At 39.7% G+C, this 25,853-nt stretch overlaps 1 protein-coding gene across 1 annotated transcript in view; it reads right to left on the reverse strand.

Moving 5' to 3' along the window:
* Positions 1 to 229: 229 nt before the first annotated feature.
* The window catches only part of GABRG3 (gamma-aminobutyric acid type A receptor subunit gamma3), a 329,920-nt gene continuing 304,296 nt past the window's right edge, over positions 230 to 25,853 (reverse strand). The window contains exons 7-10 of the mRNA XM_013954066.2: positions 18,176 to 18,328; positions 5,690 to 5,886; positions 4,122 to 4,151; positions 230 to 508 (exon numbers count right to left, since the gene is read on the reverse strand). Coding sequence (XP_013809520.2) covers positions 230 to 508; positions 4,122 to 4,151; positions 5,690 to 5,886; positions 18,176 to 18,328 — 659 coding nt within the window. The remainder of the gene's footprint in view (positions 509 to 4,121; positions 4,152 to 5,689; positions 5,887 to 18,175; positions 18,329 to 25,853) is intronic.

Here is a 25,853-nt window from a genome sequence, read left to right on the forward strand (position 1 = left end):
TAGTAAGAATCTTTTCCTTAAAATGAATAGGAGTAAGGAGAGAATTTTTCCATGTTTTTCTTTTTCAGGCAATTACATATTAAAATTCTTCATCAGTTTCTCTGATGATGAAGGTTAACGTGGCCTCTATAATTTGAGATGAAACTGACCATGTCCTTCACTCTTTCTGCACTTTCACCATCCCTAAGCAGTGTGAAAACACAGTAGTCTTCACCACTACAGGTAAAATTTAAAGATAGAGGTATCCAACCCAGTAGACTAGGTTAAACAGCAGGAAGGATGTAGGAAAAAAGACCCTAGAGTAAGAGTCCAGTTCTAAGATGTCTATGTGAATCCGTCCTCTCCTCCATGAGCCTGATTTACATTCTTCATAACAACAGAAAAAGCTCTGGCAGTCTTTCCCATCCAGGCATTCATAGACACATGCCTCTTCAAATTCTTGCCAATACATGGCATTGTTCAATGTGATGACTGTAGTTGGTGGTCTCATATCAAGTACAGAATAATTCTGGGGAGAGAAAAAGAAACCAACAAATTGATAAACTTTCATGGATGGTGCAGGTCACATTTAGTAATCATGAGAAAAATAATGGGAGATGTGAGAGATGATCTGGGAATAAGCGAATTTAAGAATTCCATATTTAGAGACCATATTTCTTTTCCCCAAAGGATGCTTTTTTTCAGATGAATTTCCACAGAGAGATAGTGGAGTGGCAAGTTAAATTAATTCTAGATGCATTTTCTACTTGGGTAACTCAAGGCATATATTTGCTAGTGATCGTTTTTCATACTTAGGGGTTCACTTAACTGTCAGAATATTATTTGCAAGTTGCTTTAAAGACTTGAAGCTACTACATTTAAGAATAGTGTCAGAATAATAATGAAGATATGTCCCCAGAGCACCTGTACACATCATTTAATTTAGAGATGGACCTCCACTTAGTACGGCTGCATTCATTGCCTCTTAACCCTACCATGATTTACAAAAACAGATATTGTCAGCTACAGATGACAGTAATTTCAGTACAGAATTTCAAAATGACATCCCTAGACATGGTCCATTAATGCTTATTGCACTAATCATGCTCAAAAATATGGCACTTTGGTATCAAGTCTCCTCACAGCTCCACTCATGCTTATAGACCTCACCTTCTTCAATGAACTCCCTATTTACACTTTGTCAGCTCTTCTCTCACACCATTTCCTCTTCCTGAAAGGTGCTTTCCCACAATAGTCTCTCATCAAGCCACCTGCTTCATCCCCACAAATATCACTTCTTCCACTGGAGTCTCTAGGACATCTCCCAGCAGCTTCGTTGCCTGTCTGCCCCACACTGACAAAGACTCCAACATTGCCAGTGTGGTTTACTCCCCCTCATCGACTCTTCTTCTCCTTGTGATTGCTGTGAACATTGACAGTTGCCTGTGTGAGCATGCCTGGTAGCATACTAACAAGCAAGTCATGCATGGAGACGTGGGGTCATCTGCATCATGTCTCCATGTATTCTGGAAAGTGCTCTCTAGAAAACTCTGGGACCCTGTTTTCAAGTTTACTATACAGAATAAGCAACGTTTTCTGTTGAAGGTGTGGGGGCACATATGAAAACTTTCACTCCATATGTGAAACAAATGAGTGATATGGTTAATGTGCCTCATGGGAAAGCACATTTTCTTTCTCCTGCTGACTTCTTTTCTTTCTACAAGTCTTTTGGTTTGGTGCACCACAATACTACCCACCTCATTAAACATGCCTGGTCCCTGAGCTAAGAATCTGGGGTAGGATCCTTCTGCTTGGATGTTGACATCTACAACATAGATAACTACATCTGAACAAGTACCCTAAGCTATCCAGTCAAGTAATTCTAGGGCATAATTCATCTCATCATAACTAGATGTCTAAAATCTCTCAGGAGCACTGTGTTATGGACTGCAAATAGATCCCAGCTCAGCAGCAGATATTACAAATCTACTATTCATGATTGACCTTATCTCGGAGATTAGATGACACAAATTGTACCCTCATGGTCTTCTCTCTCGCTTGTACACAATCAAGTTTCAGAGTTTCCTTCTGCATAACAGGTAGTTGATATCACTGGTTTACAATGTGCTGCCACATGGAAAACCCATTAGGTCTGAGATTATTTTACAAACCATCATTTTTTTGACTGTAGCACTCTAGAGAGAAAAAAACTATCACTAAAATATGTATGGAATTCTGCTATAAAACTATACCACATATTTTCCATTTCTTGCAGGCCTTTCTGAAAAATCTCTACTCAGAGACTAAAATTTTCTATGTCTGGTCAGAGAAGAAAGGCTAAATTAGATCTCTCCAGATGATTTTGAATAAGTGAATAGAAATAAATGCCCTGGTTCTGTGAAGAAAATATTCTCACCTATCAATAAGCCTGTTTTTTTTTTTTTTTTTTTGTTATACCAAGCCTGCGCAGGACAGAAGAGAAGATTATGCCCTTATAATAGGGATAGATTAATTTTTCTGGTTGCTTTAATCCTTGTCAGATAGGAGTGGTCTTGAAGTGACTAGATACTAGCTGAATTGGGACAGTACCTGTTGCATCTAATGAGTCTTGCCGAAACAGGGTTAGGACAAGGATGGTGTGACTGCAGTGGACACCACCTCAGTACCACCTGAGAGATCTGCCAAGGCAAGGCAGTTCTTATGTGCCTTGAACAAGGCATTCCAGATCCAATGTTAAAAAAATTAAAATAATTTCAGGTGTGGTATAGGAGTGTCCTCTAGGACAAAAAGCAACAGGGTGGGAATACTATTGCATTAAATCCTGAACATGGATTTACTGAAATTTCACCTTTTGGGTAGCATCACTACAAGGCAGACAAGCAAGTATCCCGAGTCAGAAACACTGCTTATTTTATGCAGCCTCTGCCACAATTTGAACATGGGAATTGCTGATGCACAGAGCAAGTCCCTGCTCAGTATCTATCTTAACCCTAGGAACCTCAACCATTCTGTGATTCTGTGAAAAGAGCGGGAGAAAAACTTGCAGAGGCCACAGGTACTTTCCAAGCAGATCAAACTGACTAGATCTAGACAAAGAGTAGAAGAGTTAAGCCCTGGTGTCCGTTTAATCATATTATTTTTTTCTTATTTTTATTGAAAAGAGGAAACTGCACCACCCCATGAATGTGCCTTATTAACCGTTCAGAAAAGTATGTCCAAGAAAAGACAGCAGTAGAAAGCGCGTAAATGAGATGCTTGCTGTAAATCATTTGCTGTCAAGAAGCAGACTTTTAATGCTATATGAGCTCTTTAAATACATCAGAAAAACCACTTAAAAAAAAGAAGTGAATAACATTATTTTAAAAAGGTAAGCTTGTAACATTAAGTTAGCAGTTGTAAATGCTAAACTTGGGCATATTCAAATCAAGAAATGCAAATGCAGCTCTATCCAAGTTCTTATTTGCAGCTCATCAGCTGGGAAGCAGATCACCCAACCACCTGATTAACTGGCCCTCTACGTTCTTTATGTATATTCTAGTTTCTGGTTTCACACAGTTTAGAGACACAGCTGTGTACCCAGTTTCAACACTGCTTTATTACAGCTATGCATATTTAAATAGTTGTCTGCAAGTTTGGGGAATAGAATTTACTATATTTGTGAATACAGTAATACTAACTGCATTAAATTTGGGTGCCTAAATTGTTTGAAAATCCACCTGAAAATTTGCTAAAGTTTTTACAAATATGCTTAAATTAATTATTTTCTACAAAACTCAATTAAAACTCAGTATAAGTTTATGACATAACTTGTGTTTATTATGTTCTTTCAATAGGTAATGAAAAACTGCAGTATTACATAAATCAGACATGTAAAATTTCTGAAGTAAAAATAACACACAATATTCTATACTTGACCCTTCTCCTTCCCAAATCATTTGATAAGTCCTTATAGAAAGAAGCAGCTATGTTCCTCTATCACAGACAAAAATGAACTGAACTTTTAACAAAAAAGAAAAACAATATTTATAGTGAAGTCAGGATAAAACATAACATGGCATTTCAACTTTGTCAGGAATTGCAAGTAAATGTCAACCATATGGTCATGCCTCCATTGCTATCACTGAATAAAATAGTTTACTTACCATCACATGACCAAAACTGACATCAGGTAGCTTAAATAAAGATAACAAAAGAATTATTCAGAAGAAAACATACTCATTGCTTTATAAGCACCCAGTGTTCAACAGCATTTCTTAAAATAAACTTTTAAATATGTTTGTTTATAAGACGCTTTCATACTCAGTATTCTATATATTTAGCATAATGTTCTATACAGTTTAAAACTACATGCAAAACCCCAGCAGAATGTTCACCTAGTTTCTATCCACTCTAAATCTTTATTCACCCTATTAATTCTATTTAATTTATAATTAGCTAAGTCAGCAGTTATTCTTGTGTTAACTTAAATTTCATCAGTGTTGCTTGCTTTCCTCATTTTCATTCACACATCTGGAAATACATCCTACTCACAAATATGTTCATGACTTTTTCCTTCGGTCTTTCTATAGGATGCCAATTTTAGTTTGATCATTAGCTAGTTCATTTTGATTGTCTCAAAAATTTGTTTTGGCATCGCTATTCTCCTTTGCCTTTTCTGAGCAGTGCACTTTTGCAAATAGCTGTTAGAGGTTTAAGCTTATGGGTTTGGGGGCCTTCTCTAATTCCATATTCTTTTCATTTTTTCCTCCATTAGTTCTTCATTTAATCCCTTTCTACCTCATGACTTATTATTCCCTGAGTTTAGTCTTCTCTCCCTCTAATTCCCTTCTTGACATTTCTTCTATTTGGCTTTGTATTTCTGATTTCAAATGTCCTTGTTTCCGCCACTGTGCAAACTGGCATCCAACATCTCCAACCACTGATCTCAAACACACAAGATTTCCCACTGATCTTGAATGGACAATTCACTTCCTGACTCTTTTATTGCACAATTCTTTTTTTTTAGATTTTTCTCCTTCCTTCTACAGCCACCTCTCATGCTAACACCCACATTATTCTCCTAGTCAGTTATGAAGGACGCCACATATTTGTTTATACATGAATAATTTGTTTATTTAAACTGCTTGTGTGTGTGTGTGTTTGTGTTACTCTTGGAAGTATCTTTGTGTCCAGAAGTTCAGCTATGTACAAAATCTTTTTAAGTAATCTTCTCTGCTTTTGTACTTGGGAACATTTGTGTGTAGGGCTAAAAACAACTGCTGGTTCCCAGTGGAGAGATGGAAATCCCATTTGCAAAGTTCATAGGTATTTCTAGACCTGTTAAGCCACAAGATAGCAGATGCATTTGAATACACATTGAAATGTGTGTGTGTATTTTTATAATAAGCTATGAAATCTGTTTCGGTGGGAGTCTCCTTCCTTTATAATTACCAGCACAGCAATGGCACGAGGAAAGAAGCATAAGCATAAGGATTGCTGCTTCATGGTGAGCAGGCTGTTTCTTTTAGCAACAGACCTCACCCCACAGGTAAACAACTACTTCTACTATTACTACAAATAGTTATTTCCCATCAGCTTTCAGGGGCAGAGCACACCACAGATCAGGAAGAGGTAGGTGGAGCCGAGTGTCATGGGATTACAGGCTTCATAAAAGTATTCGCTGCTGTGTGCCACACACATGCCAGAAATTAAAAAAATGATCCCATCTTACCGATTTTTTCTTCTTAGTACAGTTTGGTTTCCTGCAACTTGAGTAGTAGTTGAGGGTTGCATACTCCATCAGAGCAGCAAAGACAAACAGAAAGCACACAGTCACAAACAGATCCATAGCGGTGACATAGGAGACACGGGGTAATGACTTTCTTGCAATGGTACTCAAAGTTGTCATAGTCAATACTGTGGTAATACCTGCAGAGAGAAACTGGATTTAATTGTATACAATACCATTTCTCCATCTTTGGAAACAAACACACACAAAACAGAGGGCCAAAGTCTATCCAGATAATCACAGAAAACTCATTTTCATCCGATAGTGTAAAAAGTAATGAAAAATGGCATCAGTAGAGCCAGTACTATTTTGTAAACAAAAATTTCCTCAACAATTTTCATTTGCCTTTGCAAAACTGAAATTCACATGCTTCTCAATATTCTTTTTGTCATCTCTTCCTTTTTCCAGTCCCAGTTAGGTTCTATATAGGGGTGAGGGAGAAGGAGAGAATGAAGAAATTTTTAAATAAAGGGTTAAAGCAGAAAAGATAGTAAACCTGGAAAAAAAAATCAAAAATTAGAAAATACAGAGGAAACACAGTCTTTCACAGTGATACTGCTCTCATGAAAAATCCTGTGCTCAAAAAAAAAAAAAAAGGAAAAAAAGAAAAGTTCCTAAGCATGGATTTTGACAATATGTTTGCATGCTACTGCTTCTTTGGGAGGGCCACACTTCTATTTTCCTTCTGAATGAGGGAAAATGGACTTTCATACATACTTCAGGCATTCCTTAATGGAAATATCCTTTTTAATGCATAAAAAGCATCACTTCCTAGATTGATTTAGTAATAATGAATCTACTTGTAGATAAATAGTAGATTTATCTTCTCTATTAGTATATTTATCTACTACTAGTAATAGATTAATTTAGTAATAATGAATCTACTAATAATGAATTACTTGGTGTGAAATATCCTGAAACAATATAACCAGTACCAGAAGGAAGTCTATGGGGTGTCTGTTATTTGGCTGCATGGGTAGTATGTGTCATTTGTAGACATTCCTGAGGAACAGAAGTCTTTTCTTTCCCACTTTTGGACCAATGTTTTTAATCATTCTTTGTGAAATGCTAGCCTTTTGGTAGGAAAAAAAAACCCACCCTCTTCAACAGCTTGGACACAAAAATAAAACTCATTCAAGTCTCAGGAGAGAACCTGCTCTAAAAACAACACACTTATAAGGTAATTTTTCTTTTTATAGTTAAACTGATATTTTGCAATGGTACTCAGTGTTTGAAATGGCATGGGATGACTGAAATTATGCCTTATAGTAAAATTACTTCTCTCAAACAGCACTCTGGAGAGCAAGAAGTATCTGCAGATTACTTGTGACTATCTTCTCTTTATAAAGAACCTTTGATCTGTAACATTTGATAGGAACTACAGTGATTCACAAGAATAACTCTCCCCATTCAATTCTCACAAAGTCCCTGGAAGAACCAGTAAGCAGAGTATTGCCTAGGTCTAGACCTTCTTTTACAACAAATGATAAATAATTATATTCCTCACTACCCAAATGACTCTCCAAAAACAAAAATGAAAAAAAAATGCTGCCAAAAAAACCCAGATCCCAATAATCAAAAGACTAAAGCAGTGCTAGTAAGAAGTGGGAAATGTGGAGAATCCTAGGGCTCCCTTACACTGAAACCCACAGCTGTGGTCGTAGCTTATGTAATCTTTAAGCTAGGTAGTTTATCTAGCTATACAAATGCAACATATAGATCTTAGTATAAAACAGCCGCCCTGATACTACCCAATGTCCTGTTATGTTTTGTAGCCTACCCTGAGGTTTTGTGGCTTTAGCTAACTTTCTATCCTGCAAATGCTAGTCTGCATACGAACTACACTTAAATTTTTGAAATGCAGTGTGGACGTGCTTTTAGACTTTGTATATATCCTGAACATCTAAAAGCTACTGGGGAAATATTTTTATTTCTAATATTTCTTTTCTAATTGTGCCACATCCCAGCACAGGCAGAGGTGGCTGCCATGTTCCAGTAACCTCTCCAGGCTCCTAAACAACAGCTAACTAACTGATGCATTGAAAAGCCTCCAGAGACAAACTCCATGCTTCACCATTCATCACAGTAAGGCATTGCATGGATGCCAGCTGCAAAAGGTGTTGGCTCACTCATCTTGATTTGCGCCTTACTAACTATGAGCTAATTCATCTTTCTGTATGATCAATGGCCTCCAATGCCTGGCTATTTTTAAATGAAACAAAAGACAAAAGAAGAAACTCAGGCCTCAAGAAGGAGTAACTTTAGAAGAACTGCATCTGAACAGATGGAAACACAGATGGAAACATCTAAAGGTAAAACAAACAGATTTTTACTTTTATTATTTATACAAAATCTTTTGATGATATGAAATCCAATATAAAAACATCATTCTTCATTTAAGTTGAAGCTTGGGTTTGGGTTTTAGCTCAGACAATAAATAAGAAATGAGTGCTTGAAATAATAAAAATTCTATCCTTTGTATCAGTTTTACATCTGATACATTGATACAAGTTTTGAAATATTACAATGACTGTTACCATGAAACACACAGAGAACAAAGAGAAAGAACATGCACCAGATGATATAGTTCTGTATTTCTATACATTTATAAGTCAGAATATTCAGAAATGCATGTATGAAGAAAAGGCAACACCTACTGTTTCCAGACAGAATATCCAGGTTCCTTACCCTTAGCTCATTTCATCTGCCATTTTAAGAAAACACAGTTCATTGACTGGTTTAAAATGCAATAAACCTTACCAGATGAAATTCTAAGTCTCTCATTTTGAGGAGACCAGTACTGTGAAGAGAATTTTGCATCTGTTTTTGAAATTTCCAGTGCTTTGGAACTGTCTACTTCAACAGAATTCAACAGAATTCTACTTCAACAGAATCAGCCAAAGACAGTTTTGAAGTAATCTGTCTTCAAAAATTTCAGCTGCATGGGTGTAAGTGGGAGTGCGTGCTTGTGTATAAATACCAGTTTGTGACATTTATTTTCTCTGACCAAGTTCCATACCAAAGATGCTACTTCATAAATCAAAAAGGACTGTCCAGTAGATCAAATGATTCAGGGATTCATAATGCATGAGAATGTTTTAACCTTTAGATCATTGGTTTAAACAGTTATTTAAAATTATTACTGTCTGAAAGCTGCTTAGTGGACAACAGTATGCAAAGTGAAATAGCAGGAACTTCAGTGTTAGAAATTCTTTCAGGATTGCTTAATTTTTAGTATATTTCTAAGAGCATTATCTCCAGATAAGGGTGTTAATGTGCTGATGGGATACTGTGGGAAAAAGTGTACTGCTTTTGACTATGCTGTCACTTCTTTGTGAACAGGTATTTCATTTATCCACTTTTCTGATCTGGTACCTTTTTTGAGGACTTGTTTTTTTTTCTAATGAATGAACTTAAGATGGGATGACAAGAAAAGCAACGTTCATTTTCTGTTAACCATCATCTATATCTTCTTTTACATCAACACATTGTTGGGCTTGACACCCACTGTATTTATCAACTGCAGTTTGAATTTGCTATATACTAACTGTCCAGACATATAACATGTTAAATCTATTTTAAAAATAGTGGGGAGAAGGTGAAAACTTCAGTTTAACTTAATTCCCTTCATCTTCAAGGAGAATACCCTATTATTTTCCAAATCATAACATTTCTTCAGATGCTTACCAGCTATTCTTGACTATGAGCATTGGAAGAAGATCATTTTCATTATCAGAAGCAAGTAAAAATAGCAGAGAGATGTATTTTTCTGTCTGAATGGAGGGCACTATAATCTGGGATTGCAAAACACAGTTCTCATCCAACACTCTTGAATTCTATTTCCAGTTTCCGACCTACTCTTCAGGTGGCCCAGAGTGAGTCACATTATCACTCTGGGCCTCAGCCCCTCACACAGCATGTAAAAAAGGGATTATGATGCCAAATTTAAAAGAGCACTTTGATGCCTCTAGACAGTACTGCTGAAAGGATGATTACAGTTCTGTCTTTTCCCTCACAGCCAAAATACCCCTGATTGCATTTAGTTTTTCCAGCGCAGAAATAGCTTATTACTTAGAGTTATTCAGAAAGGTGTAAAAACCTGTCCTTCGTATAACCCTGAGTAGTTGCCAATAGCTTATGAAATTACTCATTAATTTCAGAAAGTGAAATGTTTCCCTGATGCTATTCCTTTACATTAATGCAGTTATACTAGGGGTGAATTTGGTGCACAGAGTCTACGATTCATTTCAACTAATTAGCAGGACGATTTCAGTGGTTTGCCTTTGGCTGTATTACTCACAAGTTCACCATGTGCCACTATCCAAATGTGGGTGTGGGTGGTGGTGTTCAGACAGATTTACTGGTTGCTTTATACAAGCAGACCTCCAGTAAAATAGGAACGTCTGCTTACTACTCCCCAAGGGTCAACAGGCCATTGCCAATTTGGGAGCAACGGGGCTCTGACTGATTGTGCACAGAAAGAAGTGACCCACATACATATTATTTTCCAGTCATTTGACTTTATTCATAAGAATTTGTATTTTCATCCAGTAATTTAATTCTTTACCAGATTTTTAGGAGTTAGTCACTATAGCCATTAAAGCTTCTTGCAATAGCTCACTTTTATGATCCTACTTCAAACTCATCACCTCAATGTATAAAAATACATCGTTTCTCCTAAGTTCCAGCTGGCACTGCTGTGACTAGCACTCTAACCTATTTCTGTGTCTAATTATTTGGGAAACTGAGATGTGTGGTGTGGGGAATTCCCCTGATGATACAATGTATCAACACTGCTTCTGGAAAATTAGTAATGTAAACTGATGCTTTTTCTCCCTTTTCACTTTTCTGATGAAAACCAAGCACTATGAAAGATAATCCAAATGGATGCTGTGTTACTCTCAGCACACACAAGGGGTTTCACATTCCTGGTTAAAAAAAGCTCTTAGCAGAGCATGGTCAATTTTTTCTTATCTCCACTGAGCCACGCAACTTAGAAAGAAAGGAGTTAAGCAGAAAAGCATGTTAAAGGCCTATTGTTCAATTTTGCAGCCACTACCAGCAAGTCTACGCAGACAGGAACAGGCAGCCACACAGCTGCTCTGTTGTGCCTTCTCTGCACTGTCCTGGAAGTGGAGGGGGTATATGTCTTAGGGTCTGCTGTGTTGCCACAGCAGCAATATAAAGGCACTTTGACACTCACAAACTGGGAATAAGGACTGAATATTCCTTTCTCAGAACAGAATTGCAGAAAATTGGGCCCATGTGATGCCTTGACGCTTAATAGTCTCTGACGTGGAAGGGTGTTTTGAAAGTCAGATCTAGTGTACAGATGTTCAGTTCAAAGTTTATAAAAGCAAATGAACAGAATTAAGGTTCTGTTACACATCAAGAGAAAAATGGGCACCAGAAGTAGTGCTGTATTTGTTAATCTTGACAAACTCTGGGAGCAAATCCAGCAGTTTATGGTCTTGTGCTGACCAGATGCAAAATGGGTTGTAATGTAAAATTATCTGCAAAATGTAGACCAGTATTGTTTGCCTGCAGTTCTGTTATTACAGGTTCTCTGAGACTTTTCTTACTACTGATCCAGTTGCATAGTTCTATGTCACTGAGCTGCTTTCAGTTGGAAAGGGTGCCCCTTGTCATTCATTTAGAATAAAAGCTGATGAAACCTCTGTAGGAAGATGCCTAAGTACTGATAGCATGAATGGCTGACATATAGTGTCATTGCTTAAACAAAGCTGTGCCTAGTGAGGGAGCTACACTTAGAGGATATTTTTGGTAATATATGTCTGCTGGCATTCAGCTGAAAGTTACTTGACTATTGATTTTCATTAGCAGTTTTTCAAAGAAAAATGTTTTTAACCTAGGCTGTAGTGTACCCTGAATAGATGACCATACAGTTGGACAATGCACGAGCAAAGGACTTAGAAAGTGAGGTCAGACTTTCAGAAGTCCAAGAAGAGTCCAAGGGACTTACCAGCTAAAATCTCATTGAAAGTGAATTCTAAGGTTTCTAAGCCTCTTTAGCACTTCAATTTTCCTGTTCCCTTCAGTGCTGTCAGAAGGCTTATGCTAAAAAACATAGTGTGGAGGGTCATGACAGGGTTAAACTGGTGGAAAGTTGCAAGTAGCAAGCAACAGGAACCTCAGACAAATGTACCCAAGGACACCAGTGCAGCTGGGAATGATACATCCTGAGAAAGTACAGATAAACTAGCAGAAGCCAGTGGGAACCAAGGTTAAGGGCAAGACAGCTTTTCTAAACAAGTAGCAAGGTACAAGGCATGACCGCTGCGTGCGTGATCGGTGTAATGATTGGCTACCTGTGACATAATCTGCATAATGATTGGCCTAGCAAAGTGTGTCTGTGAAACCACTAACTTTTTAAATATGCTCAGAAATAAACAATAAATGTCTCAGGACGCAAACCCTCCTGAGTCCGTGCCATTCATTCGCCACAAATGGCACCCAACGTGGGGCGAGAATCGCGGTAAGCAGAGCGACCGGTGGTGGAGCCCAGCCGAACGTATTAGAGAGCAGCGGGACCCAGGACTAGAGAGCTGCGCAGCGGATCAGAGAGCTGCAGTCCGGACGTGGACAAATTAGACACTGATTTTAAGGTGAGCGGCTGGGAACGCGGGAACGGAAAATGGGATCGCAGATATCTACAGCGGAACAGGCGATCGTGCGTATTTTAGTTAAGATATTGAACAAAAGGGGAAGGTTATCCCTAGAACAGAAACAAAGTCTCGACGTATTGAGATGGCTTCTGGACAGACAGAATTGGGTCCTTTCAGACAGCAAATTATTCACATTTTTGGACTGGATTATGAGAAATGTACCTGACTTCCCTGTAAATGGGATATTTCAACTTGATGAATGGGTGAAAGTAGGTCAAAGATTACACGAAGAAGTAGGGACTGGAGATGTTGCAGTTTGGAAGCATCTGGCTACATGGGGGACGATTATGAGTACTCTTAAAGCCACGCAAAAAAGTTTGCCTCCTGCCCCCCCCCCGCCTCTGATATGTCTTTACCCTCGGCACCTTCCCTTGAGGAGCCATCCCTGGTAGTCGCGGCATCCCCCCACGACCTGGATCCTGCCTAATTGATCCCTGAATCGGGGAACGGGGAAGGCGAGAGGGGTATTTGCAAACTGACCCCACCCTCTGAAACTGACGGTCGTGATGAAGGTGGTGATTCCTTTGATCCGGGATTTCTGGACCCCCTCGCTGGCGAGCGGGGGCTAAGGGCAGGAAAAGGGAAAGATAAATGGGTCAAGTGCCGTCAGGAAGCCTTACTAGCGGGGGACTTCCAAGCTATTACTGCATTTCCTGTCATCTATAAACCAGGGGAACATCCAACTTATCAGAGTTTTAATTATGAGATAGTCAAGAAACTGCAGAAATTGGTAAAAGAAAGCGGAGTTCAATCTGCTCATACTATCACATTGCTAGAAGCGCTTTCTACTACGTATGTGATGACTCCCTATGACTGGAAAGTGTTAATGAAAATGGTTTTGACTAACACTCAGTATGCTGTTTGGCTTTCGGACTTTCGAGACAAATGTACCGTACAGGCGGTTGATAACCTGAATAACGGACGAGGAGTAGGCTATAACCAATTGGCTGGAGAGGGGCTGCATGTGGATCCGGCAACCCAGACGGAATATAATAGAGAAACATATGAGAGGATTGCAAAGTTCGTTTTACAAGCCTTGTGCGGACTGACAGGTACAAACGCCGATTCAAGTTTGTCATTTGCGAAAGTATTACAGGGACCTACAGAACCATACCCTGCGTTTGTTGATTGGTTATATGCAGCAACTGAGCAGCAGATTGAGAATGAGGAGGCTCGGGCACTGTTGCTGAGGCAGCTCGCCTTTGAGATTGCTAATGCTGACTGTGCGAGAGCCTTGCAGGCGATTAAGAACCGAGCAACTTGCACTATTGCAGAGATGATGCGGGCTTGTCAAAACGTAGGCTCTATACACCACAACACCGAATCCCTTGCCGCTGCACTGGCGGCTCAGATGTACGAGCAAGGGGGAACAAAAAAGAAAAAAAGGATGTTCCCGTTGTGGGGCGGCACCGCGCTGGGGGGGGGGGGGGCGCGACGCGGCGGCTGCCCCTCAGCACCAGCACCGAGCCGCCGCCCGGCCTCCCCGCCTCCCCCTCCCGCTCCTCCCCCCCACACACACACGGTAGCGAGCGAGCGAGATGCCGGCCGCCGGGGCTCGGGCTAAGCACGAGCAGATCCTGGTGCTCGATCCGCCCACCGACCTCAAATTCAAAGTAATGCTACAACCTTTTGACTATGACCCTCAGAGATAATGGCTCTAATTCTCTTCCTTCACCTCTTGTTGTAATTGCAGCCAGTCCAACTGCAATTAAACGATATTGTCATGCTTAATGACCTACTAAAAATATTAGGAGCCATTAATTGGCTCTGACCAGTGCTAGGACTTTCCACAGAACTGCTCCACCCCCTTTTTGACATGCTCAAAGGGGACACCTCCCTAACCTCCACCCGAACTTTGACACCTGAAGCGAGAAAGGCACTCCAGTTATGTGCCCGTGCTCTGGAGGAATGCCAGAGTTGGCGACATGACTTCTCATTGCCTTTTTATTTAGCTCTGATTGCCAACAGCTTCCAGCCTTTTGCAGTATTATTTCGATGGGATACAAAAAGCACAGATCCCTTGCACATTTTGGAATGGATTTTTCTGTAACATACTCCACCGAAAACCTTATGGACTCTTACAGAAATGTATTCTAAACTTATCATTAAGGGACGGGAGAGACTGCAAACCATGAATGGCTGTGACCCTGAAGTTATTTATATCCCAGCCACTATAGACAACTTGAAGTGGTTAATTTCAGAAGATTGGGGTTTTCAAGTAGCTCTTGCTGATTTCACTGGACAACTTTCCATTCATTATCCTCAACGTAAGTTATGGGCAGAGGCCAGCAGCCTACCCCTAGTCACTCGGCGCCACTGTCACCCTGTCCCGGTTCCTGGTTTAACTGTCTTCACCGATGCTTCGGGTAGATCTAAAAGGGCTGCTATCACATGGCAGGACCCTGTCATGCAACAATGGAAAACAACAGTACGTACACAGGAACGAGGGTTGGTACAGGTACTGGAGATGGTGGCTGTCCGTATGGCTTTTGAACTTTGTGCCAAGGAACCTGTAAATGTTGTTACTGATTCCTGTTATGCCGCGGGCCTTGTGCAAAGGTTGGAGGCCTCCTTCCTCCGTGAGGTCTCCAATCCATTGCTCTTTGCAGAACTTTATGCTCTTTGGACTCTTATTAATCACAGAAAGCATGACTTTTATGTTTTACATGTACGCTCACACACGGACCTGGCCGGACCCATCGCTGAGGGAAATCGACGCGCTGATGCTGCAGCCATGCCAGCGGTGGTACCCAACCTTCTGGAGCAAGCCAGGCTGTCTCACTCCTTCTTTCATCAAAACGCCTGCTCGCTGAAGAGGCAGTTTCAACTACCCATCCAGCAGGCCAGAGACATTATCCTGTCTTGTCCAGACTGTCAACAGTTTGCCCCGATGCCTTCAAAGGAAGGGGCGAACCCTAGAGGTTTGAGAGCTAATGAATTATGGCAAACAGACGTTACGATATTTTAGAATTTGGTCATCTTAAATATGTACATGTCACAGTCGACACCCATTCTCGATTTTTGTGGGCCACCGCCCACACTGGTGAAAAGGCTAGGGATGTGACTCGTCATTGGCTTGCCTGCTTTGCGGTCTTGGGGGTGCCAACAACCATCAAAACAGACAACAGCCCAGCCTATTGCTCAGGCCGTGTACGTCAATTCCTCAATACATGGGGCATCTCTCATGTAACAGGCATACCCCGCTCCCCAACCGGCCAAGCCATTGTTGAGCGGTCACACCGCAGCCTGAAAGACATGCTACAAAAACAAAAAAAAAAGGGGGGGAGACACTGCTCACCCCACAAGAATGACTACACAAAGCGTTATATGTCCTTGATTTTTTGCATTGTGATGAAACAGGTCATAATAATTTTGAACGTCAGCAAGCCACAGACATAAGATCAATACAAAAGCCCCCAGTTTTGGTCAAAGACTTGGTTTCCGGCCAATGGGTGGGACCAATGGAACTGATAACTTGGGGGAGGGGAAATGCTTCTGTTTCTACAGGAACTTGGTTACGATGGGTGCCGTCGTGACATGTATGACCTTATGTTGCCTCATCCTCGGAGCAACAAGCACGCCCGTCGGACCAGGCACCTGGAAACGTGGCAACATCTGTGTGACTCTTGCAAATGTAACCAATACAGATACCTTGTTTATCAATGACGATGCCATCAGACCCTTTCCACTCTTGCTTGACCGGACTTCCTCTTGATATACAGCGCATGGGGTCTCTTTACAATGATACTGTGTTAACAAATTGTAGTGCGCCAGGTACACTTCAGCCCAAATGGTGGTGTGATGCAGAATGGAGACACAGGAGTGGAATATTTCCACATGGTATAACAATATGCACAATGTACACAATTTTCCTGCCTTGCCACTGCAGCCCCAAGAACTTGACTTATTGGGAATTACACAGGCTGCAGTCTGCTTTTATCTAAATTATACTGCAAGGGCACCTACCAAAGAGGGTGACGTTGATGTATCTCCCTCAGGCATTTATGCCAATACATCTGTATGGTGTAATCACACCACCTCAGGTCAAATAACACCTGGACCACAACCCATAGGGTTGGCTGCTAAGATATTCTTAACTTGTGGTCAGAGAGCCTGGAAGGGCATACCAGTAAAGCTGTGGGGGGACCATGTATCTTTGGACTTTTGACGATGTTTCATCCCAAAAAATTCTTAGTTAATGGAACTGTCCACACTCAAACAAAGCGGTCCACCCACGGCTTTACGTCAGGTTGCGATAGTAACGTAGAATTCTGGAATCCAGCAGAACGTATCTTGAGTAGTATTTTTGCAGGAATAGGGACTGCTCATGCTTTATCACAATTTAACAGATTAGGATTCTGGCTTGCAAAAGAAGCAAATCAATAAAGGATGCATTGTTGAATAAGGTGTCTTCCTCCTGAGATTAAGTGCAGCACCTTGACATAGTGTTTGAAAGAAAGCTCATAGAAATGGATTCACAAAGGAAATAACAATCATTTCTGATAAACACATCTTAGTTATTTGGATGGAAATGGGATGAGGAATGCTGATGACCCTTGAACAGATATTTGGGGGAGTGGGAGATAGAAAAGGTTTGCACAAATGGCCTCTCTTAGTTTGTGGTTGGATGAAGGCCAGTTGGCACACAGCAGGACCCAAGAATACTGTGCCAGCTGCAGGCTGTGTTCACACATCGTCTGAGAAGGCTACAGCCTGTTCTCAGTCTTTGTCCTCCAACATGTAGCAATATCACTCTCTCAAACCTGGTGACTCAGTTGCTCTTATGAATGTTCCCTATCTAATTTCAGTTCAGAAAAGTCAGACAGATCAGTTTAATCTTTATTAGTTTGGTCTTATGACTGAAAAGATTTAGAGGGTCCAGCCAGTTAACTGAAGATGGTGGCAAGTCTAGTGGGAGGGAGCAATGAACACCTGGGAATGGTAACGTCTACACTTGACAACAGGCATGTTAACTTTGACTCAGCCTCCCCTTCTTCCTTGGGTGGTAGGTTTCTGAACTGGTTCATATTTGCAACTCTGGCAACCACAGTCTAGACTAAAATGTTGTTTTCCCTTCAGTTCTGATGTACACCAATAATCACCTGTCATGTTGCCCTTGATGCTGGCAAAACCTGCAGATTTTCCTACAGACATCAGAATAAATGGTCAAAGTTGTTGGGTGTATCATGAAGTACAATGCTGAAATCCACACACTGGTTCTGACATAAATGAGCTGCTAAAAAACCTTGACCACCATAAATCTCTACAATGTACGAAAAAAGAGGTGATTATTTATACACCTAGTGTGGAGATTAACTTTAAGCGCACAAGCTTAAAACACTTTGAAAGACTTAATGTTATCCTATCCCACACTTTTCAGTACACATAGCACATAACATGAGAGAGTTTCAGAAGGGAAGGAAGGCAGCAGTGCAGTGCATTTATTCTTCAAAAATGTCATTAAAATATTATAGTGAGAACAAGGAGAGAGCCATTAATTCTAGAATATTATGCAAAATAGGTGGCAGCGCCATTCCGAAGGGTCATGGTGGTTCACTTTTAATTACCCTGTTAAAGAAAGAAAACCAAGGTCTTCTGTGATAAGTAGATTTGGGCATGCAAGATGTGGTAGCGATAATCCAAAGTATATATTTAGTGGCCTGTTTGAAAGGAAGCTGACATTTTCAAATGGTAGTGTAGGGACTACACAAAGAGAGCAGAAAAGGAATTATAAAAAACTTACCTAATGCTGTTCTTGCTGGTGTGGCATCTTTTTTAATCCAAAAGGATACCCAGGAAAGAACAACTGTTAATATACAGGGAATGTATGTTTGGATAGTGAAGTATCCCATTCTTCTACTTAAATCAAAGTATATAGTCATGACTACATAATCACCTGCAATAAAGCAAAGAAAATAAAAAATGATATTGTGGTAAGATACAGACAGTTATTCACTGAGCTGCTAATTTTTAAGCCTTACAAACATACTGTATATGAAATATTTCTTAGTGTTTTGAGAGCATCTGTGCAGTAGTGCTCACATAAATCAGAATTTAAATAAGCCTTTCCATTCTCATGGAATTCCGTTAGCTTTAGCTTTAGGTCTCTGCAGAAATGTTGACCTATTTGGACAGCAGCAAGCAGAGGCCCTCAGGAGTCATTCTTGATGAAGAAATTTTTAGCTTTCCAGACTTGGTATTTCTAGATGACTCCATGGCTACAAACATGAAGCTACCATCATTCATCAGATTCTGTAACCAAGCTACACTAAATCCCTTTTATTCAGCAGGCTGTGCCTTCCTTGCCCTAATTTTAAGTCTGAGTGACTTCAGCTTTCCTCTTTCAAGATGTGAACCAGGCTGTAGGGGGTCTTTATGACAGGTGAAGCATGTGCATGAGTACCATGACATGAAAAGTCATTTACAGACACTAGAACCTCAATATGGGAGCAAGAGGTCAAACTGCATGCTTTTAAAGGTCTCGCCACTAAAAATCAAGAGTCTGCTTCTGTCGACTCCTCCGTTTCAAAGCTGTAATGGTCAATTCTAGTATCTGTAAACCTTAAGAAGATGAGCCTGGGAATAAAGTTTATTATTCTGCTGAATACTAAAATTCATAAAATCAAGGGCTCAGTAAGAAGGCTGGTTGATCACACATTATACAATTTTATTCACAGTGTCTCTGCTGTTCACCCTCATGGCTCTGCAGGGGATAATAACCTGTCCCTCTGTCTCTCTCTCTACCCAGGAGAGCCTAACAACCTTATCACCTCTGTCCTTACTAACAGCTTCCTCTGCTTCACAGGTGTTAACCATCCTTCTCCCTCAAATACTCACAGCAATTAATGATAATGAAATTGAGCAGAGAGCAATTTCTGTACTTAGCTTGAAATTTGTTGCTTCCATTTCAGATGTAAAGAAGAACTTATATGCCTGAAAACTTTTCTTTTTTTTTTGTCTGACTACATTACTTGATCTAATATGTTACATTGCTTCTCATTACAAACCTTGCTTTTCTAGAATAGAATATTTGCACCATAAATTGTTTGCAATAGGTAGGCATATCTGTCCTGTTACAGCAAACTGCCAAAGACTGAAGAAATTAGGAGCACAGAGGGATTAATCCCTAAAGATATTTGCATATGACTCTCTCAAATAGGAACATAACAGGTTCATTAGGAGTTGAAAAAATGCAGTTAATCTTTTAATAACAGAAAGCATAAGAACAAAACCATTGAATACAGTGGACATTTTGACTATAGCTTAAGATTTCATAGAGAATAAATTAATTCAGTAAAAATAACTTTCAGCCAAATTCTCTCTGAAGGCCACTATAAAATGAGTGAACTAACATAAGTTATGAAGTCAAAAACAAATAAAAATCTGAGGGTGGTGTTTGGGAAGAGAAACTTAGAACAATAAGTAAAAAGCAAAACTTTCTGTGTGTAAATACATCACTCTGAGACAGATAGATAGGAAAGAGGTGGATATGCCTGTGGGCATCACACTTCTGTTGGATGAATGCACAGATATTCATGAGTGCTGTGCCAGTGAAGAGCATGTGTCCAGGGAAATTGAATAGTGGTTCCAGAAGCACTGTGTATTTGGCATAATGGGATAGCGCTTTAATGAAAGAGCTCGCTGCCACTGAAAGTATGAAGCATTGCTACGTGCACTGTCACTACATACTGAGACTTGTGGGTTGTTCATAGTCAGCATGTTATTTTCATGGTACCAATCCCCAGTACTTTTCTCTATGCAGGGAATGGGATCAGGGAACTGATGTGGGTTAATAAACATTAGTTCTTCTGGTTTATTTTTAAACTACATCAGTTCCCTAATCTGGTTCACTGCACGGCTGAAGAAAGACTTGTACCACCACAACTGAGGTGATTGTGCAGGAACAGGAGTAAGGAGCCAAAGGCTGTGTAAACCAGTGCTTCTACTGATGGGAATTAACCCAACCACAACGGAAAACAGTTATGATAATGTTGCAAAGGTTGTCTGTGAAGACAGAAGAATGAGCAAAAAAGGAAGTCAAAGATTCTACAGGAAACGGTGACAAGTCTTTACCTTTCTCTTACTCAGTCATTGTACATGTACCTTTATAAACTGTAAACTGTACATCTATAGATAAGCTGTTTGAGAATGGTAGAAGGCAAAGCATGTTGCACACTTCTCATTTTATACAGCAATACATGTTACACACAGTTTAAGTACACGCAAAAGTCACTGCTCCTCTGACTTGTATTACCGTGAAATCCAGCAGAACAAATGAGAATGGGGCTAGATACTGGACACAGTAAGGTAAAGTCCCTGCTTGGAAGGTCTTTGACTGATATAACCTGATAAACTGAGAGCTAGAGAAAGTTATGAAGCATTTCACCTGTTTTGCAGACAGGAACTGAGGCAGAGATTAAATGACATGAAAAGCTTCAGCACATTTAGTCAGGAACTGATTCAATATCTTCCAGGGGCGGGATTAATCTCACCAGTGTTTTAGGCATCTATAAGGCAGATTCTACAGATGATCTAGTCATTGTGGCCTCCTTTTATACTTAATGAAGTAATTTTAATATGTGGTTTATCTACCCTGTTTTAAAGGTTCACTTTAAAAGGAGCTGAATGTGCCCACAAGATTTCCGTTTTTCTCCAGTGATTAAAAAAGGAGTGGCTAGCTCAGATGTGGACAGTGACACTGTAGACGCAGACTGTCCAATGAATCAACCACAACCCTTGATCCCAGGATGAAAGCTTCTCCACAAAACTGCTACTTCTTTGAGGATTATTTAATCAAATTATAATAACCTTCTTAGCCTTTTTAAAGTGTATTTTAACTATTTTCCTCCTTTTATTTTGTTGTTAAACTTTATGCTCTGATCTTGGAGGACCTGTGCAACTTCTCTACTTGCTCCTCTGTTCTACTCCACTTTTGTCTTCCTCTCTTCCTTCCCCTGCTCTTAAGTCTTCTTTATTACAACAGAACTTTTCATTTTCTCTTTATCCCAATTAAAAACTTGCCAAGATATCCCTTCTTTTCAGAACATATTTCCAGCTAGATAAATACAGGAACTGTGACTTGGCTGAATTTTACAGAGAGCTGCAATTTCCCAAGTATCCAACAAAGATCCATAGAAGTCGAACAAATACTCAAAGATGAAATCCTAGGAGAATGATAGGCTGCATTCATTTATTCACTTACCTATTTTTATTGTCTGGAATCCAGACAAAAATTCTCACAGTTTGGAAGGGAGACCCAGTCATAGGGGCAGCAGCTGTGCATAGGGACTTATATATTGTACCCTCTGTGTTGTTTTCTAACTTAAAGGAACACACTGACAGATTATATACCAATAGATTGAGAGAACAATTAGATTTAATAGAACTACTGGTGCAAAGCAGACATAAGAGGAGAATTAGCTGGCTGTCCCATAGTATTGTAATGGTGATTAGGGAGAAGAGCAGCTCAGAGACTATGAATGCTGATGATAATGCTTATTGGCAGGAGGAAATCACCTCTGCTGAAACACAAGACTCGAACTGGAAGCACAAATGTTGGGATTGCTGTAAAAGGCAAGCGTTTTTCTGTACAACATGTACTAGCTGTATTTTTTTAATAATTATGGTAAATTAAGATATGCAACTAAATGACACTTCAGTTCTTTTATCTTCAGCCAAGTCAACTTCTGTTGAGACTCTTAAATTGTCCCTTTGCATAGAGAAGGTCAGGCATGCATGTACCACAGCTACTTCCCTTTGATGCAGAGCTCCAAACTGCATTATTTTTATTATTAAAGTCTACATTATTCCTACCAGAAGTCCACATTATGTATCTAAAAGCACTTGTCTGCTGTCTGAAAGAGTGCATCAAGGAAAGTAGCCATGGTACATACATTTCTGACTTTCTCTACACACACAAAACAATTTGACAGATACTTAATGTTCAGGGACAACTAATATGCAAACCATCGAATCTCTCCTCTCTTCTAAGAAGCGTGATGTACATTTCATCTTGTATGTCCTGAAGGCATGAGAATCCAAAGGAGAGAAAGAGCTTTTATGCACTCTGCACTGTGCCTCGTTGTTCCTTCATCAGCCTTCAGAGCACCACCTGCCATTACTGCGACTGCTGGAAGAGGAGCTAGTGTCGATTGTGCAACAAAGCCCTGCAGTGCAGACAAGACAGGAAAACCTCATTCCAGACTGTAAATCATTAAATCAGTGAACTTGGTTTAAAAATAATCTCCTGATGATTTCCCTGCTGGGACCGTGGGAACAACTAATATTAAAAAACCTTCACTTTGAAACTCAGAGAGGCATTCTACTTTTTAACAGCTTAAATAATTTCCCAAGAAAGCAAACTAACTTTTAACTGAACTATCAGACCAATTCACTGAAATAATGAAAATTAGCTTGAGGCAAGATAGTGCACTACAGGTTTTCTATAACAAGAGCTGAAGATGCATCTTGAGGCAGCAAATGTGAAGGAATAGCAATAGCGCAGCAATGCTTCCTATGGAACCAAGATGACTGCTGTCTGTAACCCATAGGACTTGTATTAGTTTAACTTTCTAATTCAAAAGTAGGACACTATTTGGAACAATAATGATTTTTTTAAGGAATAATCACTGTGGATTTTAATGAACAATGCTACACTATAGCCTATTTCCTTTGTCTGTTGAAGACTAAGGACATGGCTGACTGAATTGCCAGAAGTTTGCCTGCAATGCACTAAAAACAGCTCCCTTAAAGGTGAAATGTTTGAGCAGAATCCAATTGGTTATTTTATTTTACATAAATCTTTTCAAAATACAAAATGTTGTACTGTATAGCATTTCTTTAATCAAACCACATTATACTCTCTTACTATACATTTTTTCTCTCATCCTCCCATTATACTGAGGCTAGCAAGTACTGCAATCTCAGTTATTGTAGAAGAAAGTTAAATGATGAATGACTTTACAAAGACTGCAACATGAAACTACAATCCACATATAGAGTAATTTCAGCATGTAAGTGAGAGTTACACTCTAATTGTTCACCACTAGAGATGGGGAATAATTAGGAGTGACAGAGTTTATCCATGTAGTTACAAGAGTCTGATTACAGGAAAAAAAGGAATAGTCATTAGAAGGAGGCCTCACAGAGTATGTCACGAGTATTTCTTTGTTGATCTATGGGACCACAGAGAGTACACTGAGGTATTTTCCCTATTATCTTAATAAATCAAATCTACTTAGTAGCTAGCAACCTAATTTTGCAATCTTCAGTATTTCCTTCTTTTTTTCCATTTTATTTCTATCTGGAAGCCAAGAAAAGACCCTATTTAATCCTGTCATTCACTCATCACTGTTCCTTTCCTCCCAACTTTTTCTCTGACCTTAACTTTTCCAAAGGTCTCTGTTTTATTTCCTGAACTAGGTTTCTGTGCTTTCTTAGTAAGCTGAAAATTTCCTGTCAGTTTGGTCACTGCCTATCAGGCATACAGTACAGTGTTCTTGAGTTGCAAGCTCCTTCATTTACAATTCTTATCTCTGATGTCAGGACAGAACTGTAATATGTGTGATTTGAAAAAAGTGTCTCAAACAGGAGACCACTCTGGTGGTTGATTACGTGGGTCAGACAGATGGTAAGTAAAGCCAGTGAAGAAATATATTTTCATTAGAATGCGTACATATAGAAGTTTTCCCAAAACCTTCACCAGAGGGGTTTTCTGGAAGTGACCTGTGCTATCGTGGTAGTGCTGGTACCAATTAGGGATGGGGAAGTTCAGGTTCAAGAGCTGGTCTCAGGTTCCAGATTTTGCACAATCTGGAAAGAATACCTCAGCCCAAAATCAGGCAGAAATGGAGACTGTGGTACAAAACCTGGTCCTGCCTAATTCATCATAGAAATTTTCTTCCAAATCAGACAGAGTTGTCATGCAAATCAGGTCTTTTCATATCCCAGGGCATCCTAACCACTCAGGGGCATGTCTAGTTGGAGTTCAGGCTGTCCTCCTATTACCACTACTGAAAGGAGAACAGACAGATCAGAATTTCTTACTTAAGGTACACTTTACCTATTACTGACATTTCGGCAGCTTGTCTGCCTACAGAGCTGATATCCCATGCTAAAGTCACTTTCCTAGATGGTTGTTCTCTCAGCAGTCCAGGTATGGAGAAGGTTTAAACTTTGGAAGATGCAATGACCAAGCAAAATGGTGGAAGAAACAGCCGAATTGCCTCACAAGTGGTTATGACTCCAGAACCAGCTATTATTAGAATAGAATGGAAAGGGATGAAATTGATTTTGTAGTTGCTTCTTGGGGAGAAATGTAGAAGAAGTGAAAGTCCTGAAAGCATCATTAAAAATGTTTTCATCTTCTTTGGAATCTCCATAAACAACAAAGAAATACTGAGGGCTTGTTGCAGGCTTAAATTGACTCTTCCAAATTGTGTCACTCAGCTTGCATCAAGAGTTTTCACTGCCAGGAGCAATCTTTGATCCATAGCACTTTAAGATCAAACCAAAAAAAAAAAAAAAAAAGAAAGAAAAAAGGCTGAGGTCGTGCTGTCATGTAAGGACTTGTCTGATATTTCCCTCGGCTGCTCTGGCCTTTCAGGTGACTTCTTGTGACTGACACATATGCTTGGGCAGGAGTACACGTACTGCAGAGTGACATTCACACCTCATCCCAGATAAATTGAACATTGTTAGAGTAATAACATGCCCACATTACATACAAAATTTCTGGATGATCTGTGTGTTTAAACACACAAGAAACGTATACAGGTCTTCAGAACTGACATTTATTATATGCATTTCCATAGCAGCTATGGGACGCCTAGTCACAGGCAAGGACCTTATATAATAGATGTCGTACAAACATAGAACAAAATAGCAGTCTGTGCTCCAAAATCTCAGACTGTGAATTTATAATTGTCTTGGGCTTTCATAGTGTGTGCGTGTGTGTGTGTGTGTACGCTTATGCGTGCGTGTGTGCAAAAGCACAGTGTAGCCCTGGCTAGCTTTCAACACTTATAACTGAAATGCAGATTTCTCCAGAGATGCATGCACACCATGAGTGCCAATTCATTGCTTAAGTTTACTGTTACCATAAAGAAATGGCTATATTAATATACAAAAGAAAAAGAAGCTTATGGCCAACAGCATTGCTTGTTTTTGCTTGTAAATATCATGTTCAGTTATATATATACACACATATCCATAAACATGAATAATAAGAATCAAATAATGACAGATTATTCTAAAGAGTGAAAAACAAAGGCTGACTGAAGTCAATAGATTTTTTAAAGTCAGTTAAGACCAAGACTTGGCCCTGATTTGTCATCACAACAGGAAGATGTTCATTTGTTTTTTCTTGTGTAATTACAAGAGGAAGTATAATATCGAGGAACACATTTTTACTTGAAGCTATT

The sequence above is a fragment of the Apteryx mantelli genome, chromosome 1 (genome assembly GCF_036417845.1).
Source record: "Apteryx mantelli isolate bAptMan1 chromosome 1, bAptMan1.hap1, whole genome shotgun sequence".
Lineage (NCBI taxonomy): Eukaryota > Metazoa > Chordata > Aves > Apterygiformes > Apterygidae > Apteryx > Apteryx mantelli.